Here is a 21,728-nt window from a genome sequence, read left to right as displayed (position 1 = left end):
AGAGGCCTCACAGTATCATATCAGATAGATGGAGCACTTTGCTCTCAGCCTGCAGGTTTTATCCTGCCCTCCTCCCCTCATTCCAACCAGTCGTGGTGGATGGCGGCCCGTCACTGAACCTGGTTCCGTCTCAGTGTTCGACTGTACAAAGAGAGAGTTTTTCTTTCTTAATGTCTCCAAGTCGTTGCTCGTAGGGAGTTGTCTGAGGCTTTATTACTGAGGCTTTACCTAACACTATAAAGTGCCTTAAGGTGGCTGTTGTGACTTGGTGCTATATGAATAAAATTTAAGCGATAGCAGAAAAGCAACAAAAACTGTTAACCCAAGAAAATAATGGAAGGAAATAGTTCTGAATATGCTTAATACGCGAATCCTCATCTTATATAGTTCATGTAATCTGCTACATGTAATTTCATTCAGTGTGATGTTATATGTAATCTGTGTGGGAAAAACGAGTTATTGTCGTCTTAGTGAGCTCTGTGGGTCAGACGTTTCTGGCTCTGTACGAAGAGAGGGCTCGTGAGCGCGCTCCATTTGTTCTCCATGTGATCCTTTACTCTCTCTGTGCTACTGCGTCTCTTTGCCTGCTGTGCTACACCCTGGGATTACTGTTGCTGTTGTTTGGCCATTTACATGATTCTGTTCTTGTTGTACAGTAGCTGCTTAATAAAGTGTGTACATGAACTCTGCTCTTCTTTAGATGATCTTTTGTTGAGTGTTTTTTTTGTTTTTTATTTCATCTAAAAATCTACAAATGACCAGCTAAACTTTTGGCCCAGCAGCACACGCAGCCATACAAACTATTTCATTTTGAGCTGCTGCTATGAAATCAGAGCCAAATGGAAAAGCCTGCTGCAGCGTTTTTTACTCTGATTTTCTGTTTGTATTTGGATTCAGCCAGTATCCAGTATTTTGATCATTTATTTCCAACAAACAATTGAATCCTTTCGTTTCTAACACATCACCCAGTTTGCATCAGTATTGATCTCCAGCATGTTTTTCTCCGCGCGAGAGCCATTATGTTTTCAGTGTGTTCCTCTGATTGTTTTGAGTAGTATATATTGAGGATTGCCTGATATTGTGAGCAGGTGGGGAACATGACAGCTGAACTTTAGCAAACCAGGTGAAAAATAATTAAGACAATCACAAAGCAGGAAGTAAAACTAACGTGAGACATGAAAGGAAACAACATTCAAAGTAAAACAGGAAAAAAACCTATACCATAAAAAATCGAATGAAATCTTTTTCATGCACCTACAAAACAAGAAGTCAAGTTTTCAAAAATGTGTTCATCAGCACACGGATACCGACTCTTACTTTGGACAGAGATGCCACAACTGGTAGCGACTGAATCCTCTGAGACATCTTGACCCAAAGCACAGCAGGACAACTGCTCCTCCTCCTCCACACCAACATCACTGTTCTCTCTGAGGACACAAAGGGAAAATTATTATTACCAGTGCAACTGTCAAAGTGACCAAAGTGACTCACACGCAGGTGTTTACAGTGCATTCATCTGTAGTGAATAGTGAAGCACAGTTCAAAAAGACAACAGGACGAGTTGATGCAGGAACTTGCCTTAGTTAAAGGTACAGCTGCACAAACTAAGTTCAAACCTGATCCTTTTCTATGCAGAGCTCTTCTCTAAGGTCAAAAGTGTTCTCCTCAAGGTTTCCCACCCAATGACTGCTTTCAGTTTGTCACGTTAGGTGCAGTGTGGAAGATTATTCCACGATCAATGGTCTTTGATCAATGATTGTTGATCAATGGTCATGACAATTTGCATATTCATGATCAAGGAACTGACGTCACAGCCAGTGGGCTGGTTTCAGTCATTGTACAAATGTACTGTTTATAAGACTGGAAAGCTGCAGTCAGCTGTGTGTGACCACCCAACAATTTATCGTTGATGGAGTTCATCTTGTTCCAGAACAAGGAAGGGAAAATGCAGCTTTTTCCCTTCTGCTGTCTTTCTCGAACTGAGCAAAACTATGACGTGGGAGAAGTGGAACTGCTAGCTGGCGGGAGGGAGCAGAACACCTGCTCATTGTTCATCGTTTGACTGACCACAAGCATCTTGCATATCTCACAGCAGCCACTCAAGACAAACCAGGTGGGCCCTCTCCTTTGCTTGGTTCAACTGTGTTATGATCTATAGACCCGGCAACCCAAAACGAGAAACCCAACACTTTGTCCCGTCAATTCTCAACTTCTGATGCCACGGCAGAGGAGGCCATTATTTTCCCGCCCTCCTGCATTGTTTGTTTGCTGTACTAAGAGATTGAGTCATTTTCTGCAATGCATAGCGGGACACATGTCCCAGATGTTGAACTTCACATCATATCATGCTTTGTAGATACTTGCAAATCTCTATAATATTAAAGCTTGGCATTCTACACAAAAAAGCTATGAAACCCTGAAAAAGAACCAGCTGTTTTTCTGTGTTCTTTAAATTAATATATTGACCATTATTAGCTGCAAAGGCCTTCGAAACGGATTTGCACAGGGCAGATGTATTCAGGTGAAAATGTATGACTATATTATGCCAAGCTTTTGAGGATCTTAATGTCTTTTTCCTTTTTGGCAGTTTTGTTCGCTGACTGTGGCAGATCAATACTGAACTACAGGTTAAAAGTCTTCATATAACAGGAAAATTTTTCAGCTGCATTATTCACTTGGAAACTCAATCTCTGATTTTCAGAATCCATTTGTTCCATTCCAATCATATTACCAAATCATACACTTTTGTTGTTGTTATAAATGTTATTTTGGTTTTAGCGACAGCAATTCTTCGCTTCTTTTTGACTTTTTAAAGATGCATCTTGTGGGCTTCAAGTATTTGGAGTTTCCATCCAAACTTCTACATTCTGAAGCCTCTACAGCTCTGAAGATATTCAGAGATGCTGAACCAAACAACCAACCGTGTCTTCTAAGCCTACATTTTATTTCTTTTTAGTTTGATGACAAAAAGTAGCCCCTCACTCAGCCGTACATCTCTGGGCTCAACTCTAAAGTCCAACCTCCTCCTTAGGTTTGTCCTTAAGGCTAAACGTCCAAATTCTTGAGACGTAACAAAATTCAGTTAAAATGAAGTCTTTATTTTAAACTAATCTTACAAACCAATACCAACTAAAAATTGGCAACTAATATTACCAAAGTCACTTTGACTATTCTCATAAACTGATCGGACTGCATTCATTTTATATATAAAGCTCCAGTCACCTCAAAGTGTTACTGGGCACTGCGCTGGTATGGAATGAGTGATAAACGTCTGTACAGGTGTTTTTGAAGTAATAATCATCATAATCTCAAACTTCCAGGAGTAAACTCCACTGACACCAAGTCCACCTGTTTGTCCACATTCTTTTAAAGATTTCAAAGTGAAACTTTTTGCACGGATACTGTGGAATTTTCTCTTCTTCCTGTTAAACCAGTCCTCTCCCACTCAATCTTACTTGTCCTTTTAAACTTGTAATTGTTTCTACATACTGATTTCACCTATGTTCTCTATTTCCTTCGTGTACATTAGAGACAGTATCTTACTTTGTGTCGGTCACAGACAGACGGCTGGATCCTGGAGACTCCAGATCACTCATCTTCAGTCAGTCTGAGAGAGAAACCAGCAGTACTGACTGTGAAAGGAGAACCAGAATCATGGTGAATCTCTTTTCAGGAGTCACATCCAAGACTGACAGAACAAAAAATGAAACACACTCATGGTCTCGTAAAAAGTGACTGTGAGGAGAAGGAGGCAGGCCTTCATCAACACAAATCAAACAATTATTAATTAATTCGATTTTTGATGGAAACGGAAACAAGCAAAATACGCACTTACTTTGACAGTTAATGATAATTATACTACTGTTTAACACCGCGTGTTTCCGTTTGAGTTAATCTAATTATGGTTCTGTGAAATAACACTCAGTGATTTTCAGAGTTCAGTCAGACTGATCTCAGAGTTATGTCCGTGATCACCACTGTATGAAAGCTTTAGTCACATTTAAGGGCAATATCACCAAAATACAGTAAAAGATCTCCTCCTTGAATGTTTCAGATAAAATGGAAAACAGACTCATGCAGTAAATATTCTTTTATTGGAGAGAAAACTGTGCAGTATAATTTACTCGAGATGTTGAAGATATGAGAGCATTAAACAGGCTGATGTTTGGAAGAGGCTCTGACAGGAGAGAGATGATACAGAAACATGGCATCCTTATAAAATACTGACACACTTTATGAACGGACAACTTTTCACAGCTCTTTGAACATTTAAATGAGCTGCATACTTTTACAGCGCCCGGTTACATTTTAGACAGCAAGGAGCAGAAGCAGTTTCACTCCACCGAGGGAGCTCGTGACGTACTACGCGGCTTTCTTTAGACCGCGAAGGCGGGTCCTCAGGTGGAAGCAGCCTCTGAATTTGGACACCCCCGCTGTTTCCGGCCAGCCAATAATAACGGTGACATTTAACATATTTTGTCGAATAAATAAACACTGTAAAATATATTTGCCAAACTGATCCATTTTATCATTAGGCTAGTATATATGTGTATCGTCACACCTATCTTCCATTTGACAGTCCTCATATTCTCAATTAAAAACTAAAACAGACATTGAAAATAACAAAAGCTAAACATTTAAAAGAGGAAACAAAAATGTAAACTAATAAAAAAAAAATAAAACGCAAATTCTGCTCTACATTATCTTTATGTGAACCATAAAGACTCAACAAGAGCAGCACACTCAAGTGAAAGAATAAATAGATCTTTATTGGTCTCAGGGTCATGATTGTACAGAGCATGTGCAGAACATACAAAAGAAACGATGGCACTTGGAATGTTCCATTGTAAAAATGTTTTTTAAAAAAGCACAGTTCATAGCAATATACAGACTCACAAAGTAAGAACAAATATTCAAAGTTTGTTTCAAGGCTTTAGTGTCATCATGTCATCATCACAGTAAAAAGTATGGATGCTTTGCCCTTTGTAAAATACTAAACCCAAACTTTTTTGGACCAAGGAAATAAAAACAAACACAATGTTAAATAGTGTAACATAGGAAAGCACATTGAAAGACATGAAACTGTCGCTATAAATATAATGATAGGGCCACTTATCATTACCCTTTTGTTAGAGATACCAAGGAAATTTCATTAACCAGGTAAAAATGTGATCATGTACCTGAAAACATCCATTTCAACAGTTAAAGAGCAGTTATTATTGCTACAAAAATGTATACTCTGTATGTGCCTAATGCATTTCTTGGGGAGTCAAAAAACATACAGTATGGTCCCACAAATTCACTGTAATCAGGCCATGAAGCAGAAAACGACAGAAGATAAAAACGTAAGGCATGAATCACCTTTCTTTCCTTTAGTGATAAGCAGCTGGTAGCCAATGTCCCACAGCCCTCTGACTATGATCCTTCACATTCAACTTTCAACATTTGATAAAGTATCTAATAAAGTGCCCTAATGCTTAATGGGCACATTGTCTACCATACAGTATCACATAATACATAACCACATCTGGAATGCTACTCAAAGTTAAAGACTTCTATTATTCAGTATAATGCAGTGCTTTAGTGAAAATACAATAATGCTTAAATACTTGAACAGCTTGGGGTCGACTGGCGATTTACTTTGTGAACTCTGTAAACATCTCCCAGATGAGTTCATGCTGTCAGCCACCTTTTTCTAGTCTTATGAGATAAACATGATGCTCACTTTCTAAACCATGATCCCCATGAGAGTCATAAGGGAGATGAAGCAGGGTAATACCTTAAGCGTGTGGGTACCCTGTAAGTAAACTCAGTTTTTCAGAGAGATCCATCCCTCATTGTCATGTCCAGTTCGAAAACATCAAGACGGTGTCAGTAAAAATCCCTCATAATTTAAATCTTACTAAACAATTTACGGGACTTTTCCCTCTTAGCACCACAACACTGTTGTTTTTGGCAGCTAGAACAACCTAAAGACAAAACGGATCTGCAAACATGAAAACATTTTACTGGCAGAAAGTAACTTCAATAAAAACATGTTTCTCTTTTCAGGAAATTTGTGCTTGGATGTAAAACACACAAAATTCTGTCGGGAAAACGTAGGACCTTTTTTCATTTAGGAGTTTTAAAAGCACCTTTATACTAAAAACCAAATAAATAAATAAGAAAAAGTTTCAGTGCATTATAATAAATACTTTTGCATAAGGTTTACACATTTAGTGTATGACTTGTTAAGGTTCATGTTGTGAAGTAAAGCTTTGAAAGAAACTTAATTTGGACTCGTTCCAAATTTGGTGCATGAACTTGTTGTGCGCCATAATGTTTGCTCTGTTGACTTCGTTATGAAATATAAATTCTTTCGGTAATTTTTTTAAAATCAAAGTTAAAATTTCATTCTCGATGGGCTCCAGAGCGCTCTTAGTGGTAAACAGTGCAAAGAAATCTCTAAAAAATCCCAGCCAATCTATCACGTGACATATATACGGCCAGCATTAGAAAACATATGACAAAGGCACAAATCAAAGTGGTTCCGAGCCGAACCACAATCTGAATTTGCTTAATGTAGGTTAAACGATAAATGGATCCGAGCTTCTATTATTCTACTCTAATTAACTTCTCTGTGCTTTTCACTACAAGCCACACCTCAGCTTTTAACTGTCATTTTAAGTTTTAGATGTTTGGAATAAATTTGAGGGTCTTTCTAATTTAGACATGCTGAGATGTTGATGTCATTTCATAGTGGGGGGAAGCTGAGGATCCAATGTTAGTTTGGCACCTAATATAGATTAAGAGAATACCAGCCACCAGAATGATCCCTGCAATAACTGACAGTGACACAATGAGACCAAGATGGTTTCTTCCTGTAGCTGCGCCACTGCTGACTCCATTCCTGCTTCCTTCATCTGTCGAGAAAAAAAAAATGCATTGGTGTGAATTGTCAGGAGTCAGGGAGGTGAAAACTCTTTTAAAGTGTCATCATTTGACATGAGCACAAACTCACCTGACTGACTGACATTCAGGTTTACGATGCTGAGGATTTCAGAGTCCATCCCTGGTCTTCTCTGGAAGGCTATACACTCGTATGTTCCAATGTCAGCAGTCGTCATGTTCATCAGTATCATTGAGAAATCCCCATTCTGCATGTGGGTATTGGTCAGGTTTACCCGGCCCGTATAAGACGGATCCTGGTCGTCTGGATCAAGTTGGTCATCACGATAGTGCAGCACGTATTCTGTCAGGTCACGTCTGGACCACTGCATGGCGAGGACTACCATATTTCCAGGAGCATTACATGGCAGAATGACCTGCTGGCCAAGTGAACATATGATGTTTTTGCAGTCTGAAGGACAAAAGAAACAAGACAGAGGTTTAAGAATAAAAATATACATCAGAAATGCATGTACTAAACAAGAAGCACTCCAAGAGCGCAAACCTCCACCAAGGGAGCTCACTGTCTAGCCAGTATTTACTTTTAAGGGTGTTGGGGGAAAACTCTGTAAAAGACCCAGGAGAAATAAAGACACAATGAGACAAGATCACTTTTTATGCTTTAACGTGCACACGGGTAAGCTGTTCAGAACAACTCACACCGTGTACAGAGGCTGGGCACTTTTATAGGAAAGACAGTGAGAACAGGATAAGAAAATACAAAACAGATAAAATAAACAACTCCATATGTGGCGCTAGTCTCGTCAGCAGAGAGCTGGGAGAAAGCTGTGAGAGATAAAACAATCTAAAACAATATGTCCCAGAAACAAGATGTGTTTGCTGGGAAAGTCTAAAAAGATAATTCTAAACTAATCTAACCATAGGCAGAGGGCAGACAAAAGGCATCTTTGTACATTTAAAAGAAGGTAAAGAAACATAGAATCATTTTTCCTGTAACATTCCCTCCTGTTTTAACTTATTTTAAATGTATACAACAATTGTCTGTGAAGGTTATTTATTAAGTATCTTAAGCAATTTTTTAATTTTCAAAATGTCAGCATAGCAGAAATGGAAATCATTTGGTTTAAAGAATAAAACAAAATAAAATAATAAAAAGAAAAACATAGTAAATGAAAATCATAGTAAATGAAATAACAAGTGGAATAAACAAGAAAAAATAATAAAACTAAAACTACAAAAAATAAAGGATAAAACCTTATATTTTAAAATGAAAACTACAAAAAATAAAAGGATGAAAACTAAAATGAAAACTTTGTATTTAAAAATGATGAAAACCTAATATGTAAAATGAAAACTTCAAAAAATACAAGGATGAAAACCTTATATTTAAAATGATGCAAACCTTAAATTGAAAACTTTATATGTAAAATGATGAAAACTTCATATTTAAAATGAAAAACTTTATGTTTAAAACTGAAAACTTCAAAAAATAAAAGGATGAAAACCTGCATAACCTACTAATGTTTTAATCAGTGCATGATCACTTGAAAAAGGCAGAAGTCATTTTTAATCACCACGTCATTCATTAGCAGTTATTACAAGTTCTCCTCTAACAGAATTGCAACGGGATGCTGTTCTTCTTGAGGCACGGCAACATAAGCAGTCATTGTAGTTGTTATCATCTTTGAAATCATTACTCTTAGGCATGGCAACACACACAACACTAATATGAGCAGTGCTATCATGATGAGACCTAGAAGGAAAAATGACTTTGCTACAGCAGCCAGCCATGAACCGCTGAACAGCCAGTCCAGCCAGCCTTGTGCTGTAGCTGCTCCAGGTGTGTGGTCAGTGACATATTTTTGCAGAGCGGTCAAATTCTGCAAAGCTTCATAAATGTCTCCTCCAGTTTCGTATCCATCAGGGATAAAAGTGCAACATGTTTCCCCGATCAGCTTGCAAACTCCTCCTTGTGATGCTGTTAGCAGGTCTAGTGTCAGTGTGTTCTTCAACACCATCGTTCTGATGGCCTTCTGTTCTCCTGCTAAGGCCGTTCCCAGGGCCTTAGTTAAGTTGATGTGTCGTAGCAGAGCATATCGGTTGATTTCCACGTGATCCCGCACCTCGGCAACTCCAATGCCGGGGATCAAGCTCTGTAAGAATTTCACTCCTCCTCAGATGCGAAACTCTGGTTCCTTTACTGCTTGGTGCCGTCCGTGCACATCCTGTCTGGTAATGAGTCTTTGTTTGTAGTATCATCCGGTAGCTGTAGTTGGAGCGACAGTTGAGGCTCATCAGTGTCGCGTTACTGGCACAGGTTTCGTTGAGTGAACAGTCCATACACTTCCTCTCGTTCCTTGGTGGGCAGAAAGTGTATATGTATTTGCATAGCAGTCAGTTTTATTATTCAAGTGAGCTGTAGTGTTCATAAACTGCCACCAGAAATTAGTGGCATAGCCATGGGGAAACTTGGTGTACTTTCCTTTGTCATACAGTGTCTGCCTTTTCTTCATATAGCGTGACTTATTGTCCCTCACGGAAGCAAAGATGAGGAGCCCGGCCATGGTCAGGGCCGCTGCAGTTGTTAAGAGCCACCACCTCATGACGACGGGACACACCCTCCTGTCGCGAGTAGACCCCCCGGCCAGGAAAGCTGACCCCTCCACCGGGCGAGATCACAACAAGTGGGCAAGCCTGCCGTCAGCTGTGTTTAGATGGCTTCACTTACTGGCTCTGATGGATGCAAGATGGTCGTTCCGCTATTTTGCAAGCTCCAGTTTTTCCTTTGGAGCACTTTGATCAGAACCCAGTCACCGGGCTGTGATCTGCAAGACACTTGATAGACATCATTACATTCTTCGTCATTTACAATCATCTCTTTATTTTCCTACAACTTAGACATACATTTTGCTACTGAAATTGTATCTGCCTTTTTCACTGGGTAGATTTCTGGCCACTTTGAGAATACATCTATAACCACTGGGGTGTATTTTTACCCTTGGCATTCATTTAGCTCAATAAAGTCCATATGGATTGTGTGGTCTCAGGTTTCCCTGAGCATTATATTTTTGACACGTCATGCACGTTCTGACAAATTGTTTTGCTGAGGTTTCAAAATTTACAGTGTAGAAATGAGGGTTGACAATACTGGTCAGTCCCCCCGTTGACAAATGCGTACAGCCATGAGTCACTAATGCCGCCATTTTGTGGAGGAATTTTTTGGCAACACTGGCTTGCCATAACACATCATTAAGTCGTCTGTCAGAACTGCACCGTGTTTTAACCATTTTGCCTGCTCTGCTGTGCTTGCTGCTTTTGTTCATTTTTCAACACATCCAGTGGAATCTGATGTGTGTTTACTGCCATCAATGTGATGTTTGTCTTTTGTGCCGCCTATTTTGCTGCTCTGTCAGCAAAATTGTTGCCTGTAGTAATGAAAGAGTCAGTAGGCGTTGTAAGAGGTTGGCATGGTGAACCGGTTTTCCAGTTGGTGTAATCATTCCTCTGTTATGCCAAATTTTTTGCAAAATGATGCACAGCAGAGAAAACATACTGGCTGTCTGTATGTATATTTATTAGTTTGTCTTTGTGTATTTAGCTTTCGCGTATCACAGCTATCAGCTCAGCGCTCTGTGCAGGACATGAAGAAGAAAGTGGTTTTGCTTCTATTATTTTACTATCTGTGGTTACTGCGTAACCTACACAATTTCGGCCTGTGCTGTAAGGTCAAATGCTGTTCTCCTAGCTTCCACACTTGCTGATCATAAGGTGGATCTGGGCCTGGAGTTTGTTTAAATCTCAGAATGTTGTGATACTCGGTCGGTTTCTGGCACTCAGGTGTAATACCAGAAAAGAATGGCATGACTGCTATCTTAAGTTTTGTCAGAGCGTCTCTACCTAGCAAATTTACTGGACACGACGGGTCATATATGCATTTAATAAAGCACCTGCGGCCACTTGCTGTGTGTACTAGTTCTAAAAGGGAAGTTAATTGTTGTACAGTTGTGTGGCCTGAAGCTGACTTTACAACTAATTTGTCCTCTACTCCTACAATCTCGTGTGAAGTGACCTTCCTCTCCACGGTTCTAGCAGGCGTTGTCTCTATGTTATCTGCTGTTTCTGCGTGGCTGTCTGCAGCCTTGGTGTTTGTGACTTTGCTCGCCTCTCTGTTCCTGATAGCCACCTGCGGATTAGTGTTTTAGTCTATTGTCAACAGTCAGCCTTATTTTGAAGTTACAGAAAGCTTCTCCCTTTTTTTTTTTTTTTTGTATGGGAGAATAGATGCAACTCTACATTTTCACTTAAGGCAGTTTTAGATAATTTCTAGTTCTTCAAACAATGCATGGATCTCACACATTTCAAACTTTCAAGTTACGGTTGTTTCCCATTTATACAAATATATATATATTTAACTTTGCATTGCTCACAGCTCATAGCTCACAGCTCTAAACCTAGGCATTTTTCAATCATATGCCTAATCACTATGTGTCATTGTGACTCTCAAGTATGGTCACAAGTTCGTTTAAAATCGTTTCCAAAACCAACAAAATAATCAAACAAAAACAAAAAACATAAACGTGTCAGGACACAAAAGAAAAAGAAAAATGCTGCCACCCGAACAAGGCAGAAGTCTGCATATGTTGGCTTTTAATAGCATGCAGCTTGTAACATGGTAGACTAATGTGCCTGTGTTAATTCAGCTCCATATTATTGTGTGAAGTTGCACTGGGTTGGGAGTGGTTTTGTGGTTGTCACATTTTTGGTGAGCCAATGGCTGGAATGGGGTTGGACTAATTAGAGGCAGGTGTACTTGATTGCACTGATACACTGGTCTACATATAGCCCACACTACAAACACTGCTGTGTTGTTTTGTCTCTCTGTGCAGTCCAGGGCCTATTATATGCCACAGCCTAAAGGCAGCAGAGTTCCAGAGGCTTGAGTGACCACTGACTATATGCTTGCAGGGTGGTGGGTCTCCAAGGACAACTTCTAACCCTGTTAAAGGCAACATGTGGAGTGCAACTTGGCCGTGTGGCATAGCTGGCTCTGGCCTTGGGACTGTGTGTTTTTATACAATTCATAAGTGGGACACTGGACTGTTTTATCTTTTATCTCTTGATATATTTTTTGTCAATAAATTATCTTTTAGAATTTTATTGACTGACATCTTTTTGCCCACGACTGAAACGGTTGGTCAGACCTAGAGTCTTTCTTTGGGTGTGTTACAGCAGCTTCTGCTCTAAAAGAAACAAATAAATAAAAAGAAAAAGAACATGTGGAACATGCTCATCAGCTTAGCAGTGTCTACATATTTAATTCAGCTTCTCAATCCTGTAGTTTTAGCTGTTGTCTACAGGGTTTTGCTTATTGGTTGTTATTATAGGTGTGCTCTATATCTCAGCAATGTGTCATTCTAGGATGATAGGTTTCAAGCTGGTCAAGTGCCTCTATGCACTTCATTAGTTTAGTTATTCTCTGTATTGTCTTCATCTCACATGTCATTACACTGAGTTTCAGCAAACCTTAAGCTTGATGCAGACTACTGCTTAACAATTATCCACCTTACATCATAACCGATTAAGGTGCCTCTTCATATTAATATGTCATTGTTAATATTATACCCTTTGTCTTATATAACAGCAATAGCATATTATAATATTTTATCAGTGTGTACCACTATACTACTCCTGAGCCAATTTGTTAGTTAGGATCATCTTATTCAGCAAACAGATAATTTTGAATTCATCCAATCTGCGGTCACATTTGTTCTCTCTGTTGCATGGCGGACCAGGCAGTTCTATTATAATATATTATTTATATTTTATTTTGTATCCATCAAGGGCTTCAGATGACCTGCAGAATCATCCTTTTCCCAGGGTGGAGACAGTTACCTTTTCACACACTGTCCTTGGCTGAACAATGACACAGCCTTAATATACTTTATTTATGTTATTAAAATATTTTCGTGTGAATTATTTGCTTTATATTCATTTTATACATTGTGGGCATGGTCATCATGCCAACTGTGTTTCATTGATAATATCACTTTACAGGTTGTTATCCTTGCTGTTATTAATTTCAAATACTCCAAAGATAATTTCTACTGTAACTTTCCCTTTGTTCATCTTTATTTCGTACTTTTTATATTTATATCTACTCAGTGGGGTCTGTTTTCAACCCTTTTAAACTACCTCAAACTACTTTGATCTCTAGTTTTCACTTAATAAGGGATTATTATGTTCTTCCTGATATGGGTGTTGCTGCACATGCAGCTGCAGGAATGAGTGATGGTTTACTAAAAGGATTGTGGGAACTGCACAGTGTCTCGTCTTCTGGTTTTACTAAACTGGCAGTTGAGTTCTGTTCTTCTGACTGTTTATATTTTGTTTTCTTAAATCTCTCAGTTTACATACACTGTTTTTGTCCGGCGTCTGGACTTTTCTTTTCTCACCACTGCTCGTCAGCAGGAATGAGTTTTAATTTCACTTGCTTGATTACCCATCTTATTTATGTATTTACTTATTTTTGTTTAAGTAATATATATACACGATACAGCTGCTATCACCTTCGCTGGTATTAGAGACGAGAGTGGTTGCTCACACGCCCTTCTACTTTCGGACTATTTCCAAAAGCGGTGTGAACTTTACGAGACGGAACTCGACCGTTCTCTCAACTCACCAGCACGTCAGTGAATAGCAGTAAAAGAAAAACACAGTAGGAGCAGCTCAGTCTCTTATTGGACCGTGAAAATTCAGCTTGCTCCGTTAATTAAAACAATACACACACACACATTCACATTCACACCTATTCGCGCGATCGGAACCCTTATCATAAGGGGAGCTGCCAGTCTTTCTGTAGACGAGCTACTTATTCCCTAGACCCTGTCTAGACCCAGCTGGGGGAGCTACCCAGAGCTCCAAACCTAACCCACAGAAGTGGGGAGCTTCCAGTCGACGAGCTCCAAGCTACCAGCCGACGAGCTACTTTAAACCCACAGAGGTGGGGAGCTTCCAGTCGCGACGAGCTACTTTCGCTATTTTAAATTCCCTGAATTCAAAACTCCCTGAATTTAAAATTTCCTGAATTTAAAATACGCTTTTACGCAAAATTGTGTCAGTGTGTCTGTATCTACCTGGTCAGTGTCGCCGGGTCTGGTCCACCTCGATCGGGCCCCACCACCGTGGGTCGCTTTCTAGAACGTTGGCCAAGACTCGAATTTAACGCCCTTGGTCTTTGACCACACACCTAGTGTGTGGGCTGTCGACAGACGAACAACGTGGACTGGTCACGGAGATGGGACACGATGGAGGCGCTCCGGCTCCGAAGGACCAAGAAATGTTGGGGGAAAACTCTGTAAAAGACCCAGGAGAAATAAAGACACAATGAGACAAGATCACTTTTTATGCTTTAACGTGCACACGGGTAAGCTGTTCAGAACAACTCACACCGTGTACAGAGGCTGGGCACTTTTATAGGAAAGACAGTGAGAACAGGATAAGAAAATACAAAACAGATAAAATAAACAACTCCATATGTGGCGCTAGTCTCGTCAGCAGAGAGCTGGGAGAAAGCTGTGAGAGATAAAACAATCTAAAACAATATGTCCCAGAAACAAGATGTGTTTGCTGGGAAAGTCTAAAAAGATAATTCTAAACTAATCTAACCATAGGCAGAGGGCAGACAAAAGGCATCTTTGTACATTTAAAAGAAGGTAAAGAAACATAGAATCATTTTTCCTGTAACAAAGGGAATACTATCATATTTCTTTCATATATTTAAGTTGTTTTCTGAGTGCAGTTGTTTGCAGTGCAGTAAAAGTTGATTTTCTAAATCGATACATATAATATCCCACAGCCATAGCAGGGAATGAGCAAGAGAAGAAGAGAGGTGTGAGGAATACGAGGGTGAAGGAAGAAATGACTTTATAACCTATTAATACAGTCAGTTATAACTAGTCTTGTTCTCAGTTATAGCAATCTAATGTAACCGAGGATTTAACAGTAGTTTACAAACTTTTTAGCAAAACCTACTTACCCACAGCGTCAACTATTGAAGTAAGCGCCAAAGAAAGCCATATGCAGATTTGAAGACACATCCTGAAGAAACAATAAAGACAGAGGGATACATCCTTTAAATCACAAAGTGTTTCCTGGGTAAAGTTATTTGCTAGAAAAGCTGGTTTATTCTGCCTCAAAAGAACTTTCAAACTAACAGTTTTGAAAACTTTCAGACATATGACAACTCTAATACTAAGTCTATCACAATAAATAACTTACTTCGAGAGGTTTTTGCACGATCTTTGTGGTGACAGGATTGAACGGGCTGTGAAAATCATCTTCTTCCTCTTGAGTGGTTATTGGCAGCTGAGGTGTGGAAATGGAGCATGGGCACAAGTGTCAGACTGCAGGAAATAAGAGAAAAAACGGTTTCATGTAAAATAATACAAATATCTGCGGTTTTCAGGAGACAAAACAATGAAAAATCAGAGTGTCTTCCAAATGACTAAAACAGCTGATTTGTCCGTTTCCTATTTTTTTTGGCAGTAGTACAATGTTAAACTCTTTCTTCTTGGCTACCTGCCTGGTTTTTAATTTGAGACTCAGATGTTATATCCGTTAACACTATAGGGAGGGAAGCAGGAAGTTTAAATGATGGACCTTACATTACTCTGTGCTTTATGCCAGCTCATCCCAAACTCATTAAATTTGATAGATCTGGCAAGTACAGTCTGCTGTGATGCCGAGTGAATATCCATAATGCCAAAATCAGCGAGCAACACATCACAAAAGGACCATCAAGAAAACGCTCAGCATCTGTGCAACAGTTCCTAATATAATGACACCGATGAGTCACATCAAGTGATTTAGCAGTGATTACTCCCAGTACAGTCTTGTATACGATACGAGCTCTGTGCAGCAAACTCTCCGGTGCTCTTCAACACAAACACTGCGTCACACAGCGAGCCACCACTGCCACCACAGATATGCGGCGTGTACTTAGCATTTACACAGCACATAATGAGCGCACGTTTTCTTTGTACAATTACGGAAATCGACACCGTTGAATATAAGTTGGCATCTTGGCTGGCTTCAGACGGTCAGGTCAGACGAGCTAACGTGTCACTGTACTACTGTACGGTCATTTGCTGTTACCGGTTACACAAATACTACCCAAATGTAGGAAGCTAAAGCTAGCAGACTCAGCAACTGGTTCATAGAACTTACTCAGAAGTGCATATCCGAGAAGAAAGTCCTTCAATAAATACAGGAAGAAACCCGCCACACAGACCACTTCCAATCCGAATGATGACACCCTGGACTCAGGTTGCTTCACCCCCTTCGGACAGAAAACCATAGGGGCGTGCTGATTGGTCGGTTGAGTACGAGCCCTGTTTTTGCTCGTACCCTCATTGGCTCGTACTCAACTCACGCGGTGTTTCACGAAGTTTCTGTGTTTTTATCCTTAAATTCCAATATCTTTCCTTATGTTGGCAGAAATCACCGGTTTTCCGAGTATATTTATGACTCAGCATTATTGTACGGACCTTGTATTCTACTTATAATCAGTCAAGTCATTTTTAGAAACTGTCATGTTATATTTGTTGCAATTTCTGACTCTTTCTCTGTTAGTGACAGTTTTTACTGGATAAATGCCAAAACCTGTTGCAGCTTGTACCTTTTTAAGGTAATGTACTTTCTGTCTGTTATGAACCAAATAGGGCCAGGCAATGACATGAGTGAGGCACTCGCCGTCACTTACATGAACAAACTCAGGTGCAGTACACACACTGTCTAGTTGGGTGCTTACCTATCAGCTGCAGCACCTGTGTGTCCTACCCCGAGACAAATGATTTCTTCTACTCCACTCCTACCCACTCCTCCCACAACCAACATGTTTTTCAATGTTGTATAGATGCTTTCCTGTATCACTGATGTCTCAGTACTCCTGCCATGATCTGTAGGTTTAAGTTCAGCTTTGCCTAATGGTATCTGTAAATTAAATGACTGTAATTTCACCTAATGTTTTGGTAATATGTACAAATCCTCATTTCCTTCTACACTTACATATGCAGGAACCCCAAAATCCAACATTTACACCCCCATTTCACAATCTTTGCGAACTTTGATATATTTCCTATATAATATCTAATCTATGTGATTTACCAAATCTAAGACCCATCAGTGCTTATAAACTACCAGATGACTTCTGCTGCTTCTTCTATGTGTCCAGAGAATGCATGGCAAACACCCAAGGAGGGACTGTCGGACAACACTGTAAGCCTAGATGTTCACTCTTTATATATGAAACCAGCAATGAATGGAATTTGCATGCATTCACATTCATTTACTCTGTTGGAGCTCCAGCCACTAGAAAGCAGATCAGCGTGTAGGCTAATTATTAGCAATAATATCACTCAATAAAAAGAGAAGTTCACTTTGATCTGTTGACAAACTGCAGCGATTTCCTTTGTTTACTTTATGAAGCTACAGGACAGAATCAGTGGAGGGGTGGCGATTCGGGCACCTTGCAGTCACTGAGATGACCATGAACATCTCTGCACACCAAAGTATTCTACAGTCAAATCTGAGGCCATGTGCATGACAGCTAGAGTTTGACCAAAATGGGTCAGGAAACAGGACAATGATCCGAAGCACAGCAGCAAATCTCCATAAGAAGAGCTTAAAGAGAATCAAAGTGCTGCAGCGATCCAGTCAAAGTCCAGAACTCAACCCGACTGAAAAGTGGGTCCACCATGTGCCATGCTACAGGTTTCTTCAATGTGTTACGTTCTTAGTCTAGGCGTGTATTGAACGCAACAACAAATTGGCCCCACTCACGCACCACCCAAGAAAGAACACAAACAGTAGTATCTTTTAAAGCGCTAAGAAGCCATTTATTTGCTTCAGCAGTGAGCAGTGCCAAAAATAACAAACAAAACTCCCTAATGGTCCCTACACTTTCCTACACAAAATGAAAACCAACCAAAAGACAATTCACTTACCTAACTTTCTAAACGAAAAACAGGAGAAAACTTAATCAACAAAAATGGTTTGTCACGCCTACTAGGCTGCTGCAGTGAACAATATATACAAGGTGAACAAAATACACAATTGCTATTTTACAAATCTCCTGATTGGTTTTGCCTGCTCTGCCGCCGTTGCCGTGTGCACGGTCGGCCTCCGGAACTGTCTTGGTCCTTGTGTTGTCGACCCCCGTGTCGACCCCCTGAACTTTTCTCGGACTCTTGTTGAGCTCTGGTTTTGTTTTTGATCTGTTGTCCTGTGTTCTTGGACTGTTTTCTTGTGTTTTTGGTTTACTCTGGACTCTTGTGCTCCTTGTTTTTTGTTTCGGACGCTCCTTCCTGGATCCCCTCCGCCCACCCTGGTCTGGTGCTCGGTTTTGTTCTGGGTTTTTGTTTAGAGCTGTCGGGAGCCAGCCCTTGGAGGGGGGGTACTGTCACGGTTCTGGGTCAGTTTCGAACCAGTATTTTGAGTTTTGATTGTTAGTTTATTTTTGAATGATTGTTGTGGTTTTGGGTGCTATGATGATTATTATTAGAGTTCCATGTTTCTATTTATTTGTGTTCTCATGTTTTGTGTGGGTTTAGTTCCATGTGTCATTTTCTGTCTGTCTCTCAGTGTCGAGTCTGCGTCTTTGTGTAGTGTTCTTGTTTCCTGTTTTATTGTGAAGGTCTGCGTCTCGTGTGTGTGTGTTCAGTTTTACCTCTGTCTCGTCTTGTTGATTACTCCCAGCTGTGTTCCCTACCTCTGTGTTTTCCTTCATTTCTGCCTTTATGTGTGGACGGGATTATTTTTTTAAACGAAAACGGAAAATCTCCGTTTTCAAAAATACCCGTGTACGTGTGGACGTAGCCTCAGTCTCTGACTGGAAGCGCTAATTCGTCATTCGGCTTTTGTCAGACTAAAGTAACTGTTAAAACTGTTTGAAAAGCTCAGCTATACAACAAGGAGAGATTGAGAATTTCCTTTTAGTTCTCAGTTTATTTGATATTGACAAAAGTTAGTCAGTTTTGTCTGTTCTTCTGTAAAACAAACTAAGATTTATTTTTAGAATAAGTGGAATTGACAATTTAGTCTGTTTCGTTTGTTCTATTTTGAAACTTAAACGCTTTAGCGGCTGCCTTTTGTGTAGTTTGCAATATTTGCCTTTATTTATCTGAAAAAGTCTCATGTTCCTTAAGTACATCTACCCTGTTGAACTTATTATGGGAAATAAATATTTAAATAAAAACAAGCTGCTGATTATTTCACATTTTACTTGTGAGCAACGGCACATTTAAATCTTACAAATATAGTTATTTGGCTTATATCGTGATAGATATCGTTATCGCCTGAAATGAAAAAAAAACATATCGTGATATGAAAAAATCTCATATCGCCCAGCTCTAGGTCATGGTACTGCCTATTGGACCTTAACTTCCTCTTGAGGTGTTGCAAACGAGCTTCAGCCAGTCGCTTGTTGTTTGGCAGCATGGGTGGAGAGCTGCCCTTGAAAGGAAGTGGCATCTCATAGTGTCCATCCTTCCTTTTTGTGATTGTGCTGCCGAGGAGTTTTACAAAATGAACATCATCTTGAGAAACATATTTATCTTGATAGTTTCTTTCGCTGAAATCCATTTCTAGGACCTTTAACACATCATTGACCGGAGGCAATGGCATTTCCTTTACTGCCACTCTGTGTACAAAGCTTTGATGTTCCTTTCTATCAAGATATGGATTTGCTGATCCTATGATGCTCCAGCCAAGCACGGTTCTTTGAGCAAATGGATGGTTTTCTGACCCTACAATGACTTCTAGAGGGGCCAGTGCTGATGGGCAATCATAGCCAATCAGCAATCCCACTTCACAGTCTTGAAGTGGCTGCAGCTTGTTTGCCAGTTGCCTCAGATGTGGCCACTGAAGTGCGGTGTCCTTTGTAGGAATGTTACGGGAGGTCTGTTAAGAGAGCCTCCGTGCAAAAAGAATAGGAATTCTAGTAGGGACCAGCAACAAACCACCACGCACACACTGCAATGGGTTACACAAAATTTATTTGTTCTTCCTCTAGGCAAACTACCGGCTGAAGACAACCCCGGCCAGGGATCCAAAGCCCAAAGACCACCGCGGTCCGAGTTCTTCGCCTAGTTACAAACAGGGGAGAGAGGGTCACTGCACGAACACGCAACCAACACGTATCAATCCTGCAGCTCCCTAAAACAGGTTTGCCACCCACCTTTTCAGGCTTTAACTTTGTTCGAGGCTGGGTCTCCACATTACCTCCCGGCAGTTAAACTTCCCCGAGCTGGTCCAGTTCTTCTTATCGGGGCGCAGGAGGTCTCCAGTCTAGTGCTCGTTTTCCTCTTTTCCAACACGTCCCTTTTTTTCCAGCACGTCCTCTCTTTTCCAGCACGTCCTCTCTTTTCCAGCACGTCCTCTCACAGCTCCATAGGAATACGTCCTCCTTTCCACGTCCTCCGTTTCGTTAAAAGCAAAAACCAGGCCAGGCTAAAAAAAGATCCTTTCTATTAAAAATGCGCACACTTTGTCCTGGATCTCCGGGGCTCTCCTGCTTCACCGAGGTCCTACTAAAAACAACAACAACACTTCCTGCTTCCTCTCCCCTTTATAAAGAGGAACTCCAATCAGCCGCTCCCTGTATTCAACTCCGCCTCACTGGCAGCTGGGCTAGAGTAAAATCTCCCCTCCCACACAGGTGCAACAACCGTAAATAAACACAAAAACATGCAATTAATCCAAAACAAACTCAAAAACAAAACCAACAAAACTTAGGGGGGGGGGGGGGGGGTTTCTCTCCGTCCTTTCCCACCATGCTATACTCCGTAACACCCACCCCAACTTTTTCCTAGCCCGTCCTCGGGCACTCTACTAAGTATATCGAGGTGGGGGCTTCCCGAGATTTTCACGGGCAGATCTCCTTAAACCCTCCTGAGTTGCAGGGGCGGACTTGTTGGAGGACGGATAGTGACTTGGCCCTGGCATCTGCTGTGCCATACTCCATAGAAGTAACCACTGGTCTGAGGCTGTCGCTATATCATGCGCAGCTGCCGTTCCTGGTTCTAAGGCGCCACCTCCTGTTTTATCATTGACGGAAGGCAAGAAAGTACATATGCGCAGGCGATTACGATGGACCACTCTAACAGGCCCATCTTTACCTTCTGGCCGAACTCTGTAGACTGGGTTCATAGGGTTTGGCTGGCCAACTACAATTTGGATCTCTTCCTCCCAGTGTGCTGCCAGTTTACCCTGTCCGTCCCTTCTTGTCGTATGGACTAGAACCCTTTCCCCCGGAAGCAATGGTGCTGCCCTAGCCCCAACATCATACCTGTCCTTCATCCGGCCTGCAGCCTTCTGGCTGCTCTTTTCCACCATCTGGTATGCCAGCCTCAAGCGCTCATGATGTCTCCTCACCCACTCCTGCGTCGTGGTTGACTCCATGGGTCTCTTCGTCCCCATAAACAGCTCGCCTGGCAGACGAGCATTCCATCCAAACATCAGGTAATGGGGGGTGTAACCTGTAGACGCATGGACAGAGTTATTATAAGCCTGGAGCAGTTCGGGCAAACATTGTACCCACCGAGTCCGCCTCTCTTCCTCTAGGGTGGACAGCATATTTATTAATGTCTGATTGAAACGTTCACAGGCCCCATTTCCCTGAGGATGATAGGCAGTAGTTCGACTTTTCCGACAATTATAATACTGACAGAGCTCCTTTATGAGGGCGGACTCGAAATTAGCACCTTGATCCGAGTGCAGTTGTTCTGGGCATCCAATTGGCTGAATAATATGTCTCAACAACATCTTCGCTGTAGTTGCAGCGG

At 40.8% G+C, this 21,728-nt stretch overlaps 1 protein-coding gene across 1 annotated transcript; it reads right to left on the bottom strand.

Moving 5' to 3' along the window:
• Positions 1 to 4,832: 4,832 nt before the first annotated feature.
• Positions 4,833 to 16,217, bottom strand: LOC146617599 (uncharacterized). The gene is made up of 5 exons (XM_085372395.1): positions 16,114 to 16,217; positions 15,166 to 15,290; positions 14,924 to 14,985; positions 7,001 to 7,339; positions 4,833 to 6,902 (listed from the first exon to the last, which is right to left on the bottom strand). Exons 2-5 carry the CDS (start codon positions 15,222 to 15,224, stop codon positions 6,706 to 6,708), a joined length of 657 nt encoding a protein of 218 aa, XP_085228521.1. The 5' UTR covers positions 15,225 to 15,290; positions 16,114 to 16,217; the 3' UTR covers positions 4,833 to 6,705.
• Between the last annotated feature and the right edge of the window lie 5,511 nt (positions 16,218 to 21,728).

Source organism: Diplotaxodon limnothrissa, linkage group LG15 (assembly GCF_057381915.1).
Source record: "Diplotaxodon limnothrissa isolate DT_005_m linkage group LG15, D_limnothrissa_male_GT1.1, whole genome shotgun sequence".
NCBI lineage: Eukaryota > Metazoa > Chordata > Actinopteri > Cichliformes > Cichlidae > Diplotaxodon > Diplotaxodon limnothrissa.
This window is presented reverse-complemented; position numbering and strand designations above follow the sequence as displayed.

Bases quoted from the DNA above. Each gene is read 5' to 3' on its own strand.
- LOC146617599 (XM_085372395.1), bottom strand. From the start codon at position 15,224: ATGATTTTCACAGCCCGTTCAATCCTGTCACCACAAAGATCGTGCAAA. The intron at 14,986-15,165 runs GTAAGTTATTTA...TTGTTTCTTCAG, and splicing joins TCGTGCAAAAACCTCTCGAA to GATGTGTCTTCAAATCTGCA. The intron at 6,903-7,000 runs GTGAGTTTGTGC...TTTTCTCGACAG, and splicing joins CCTGAATGTCAGTCAGTCAG to ATGAAGGAAGCAGGAATGGA.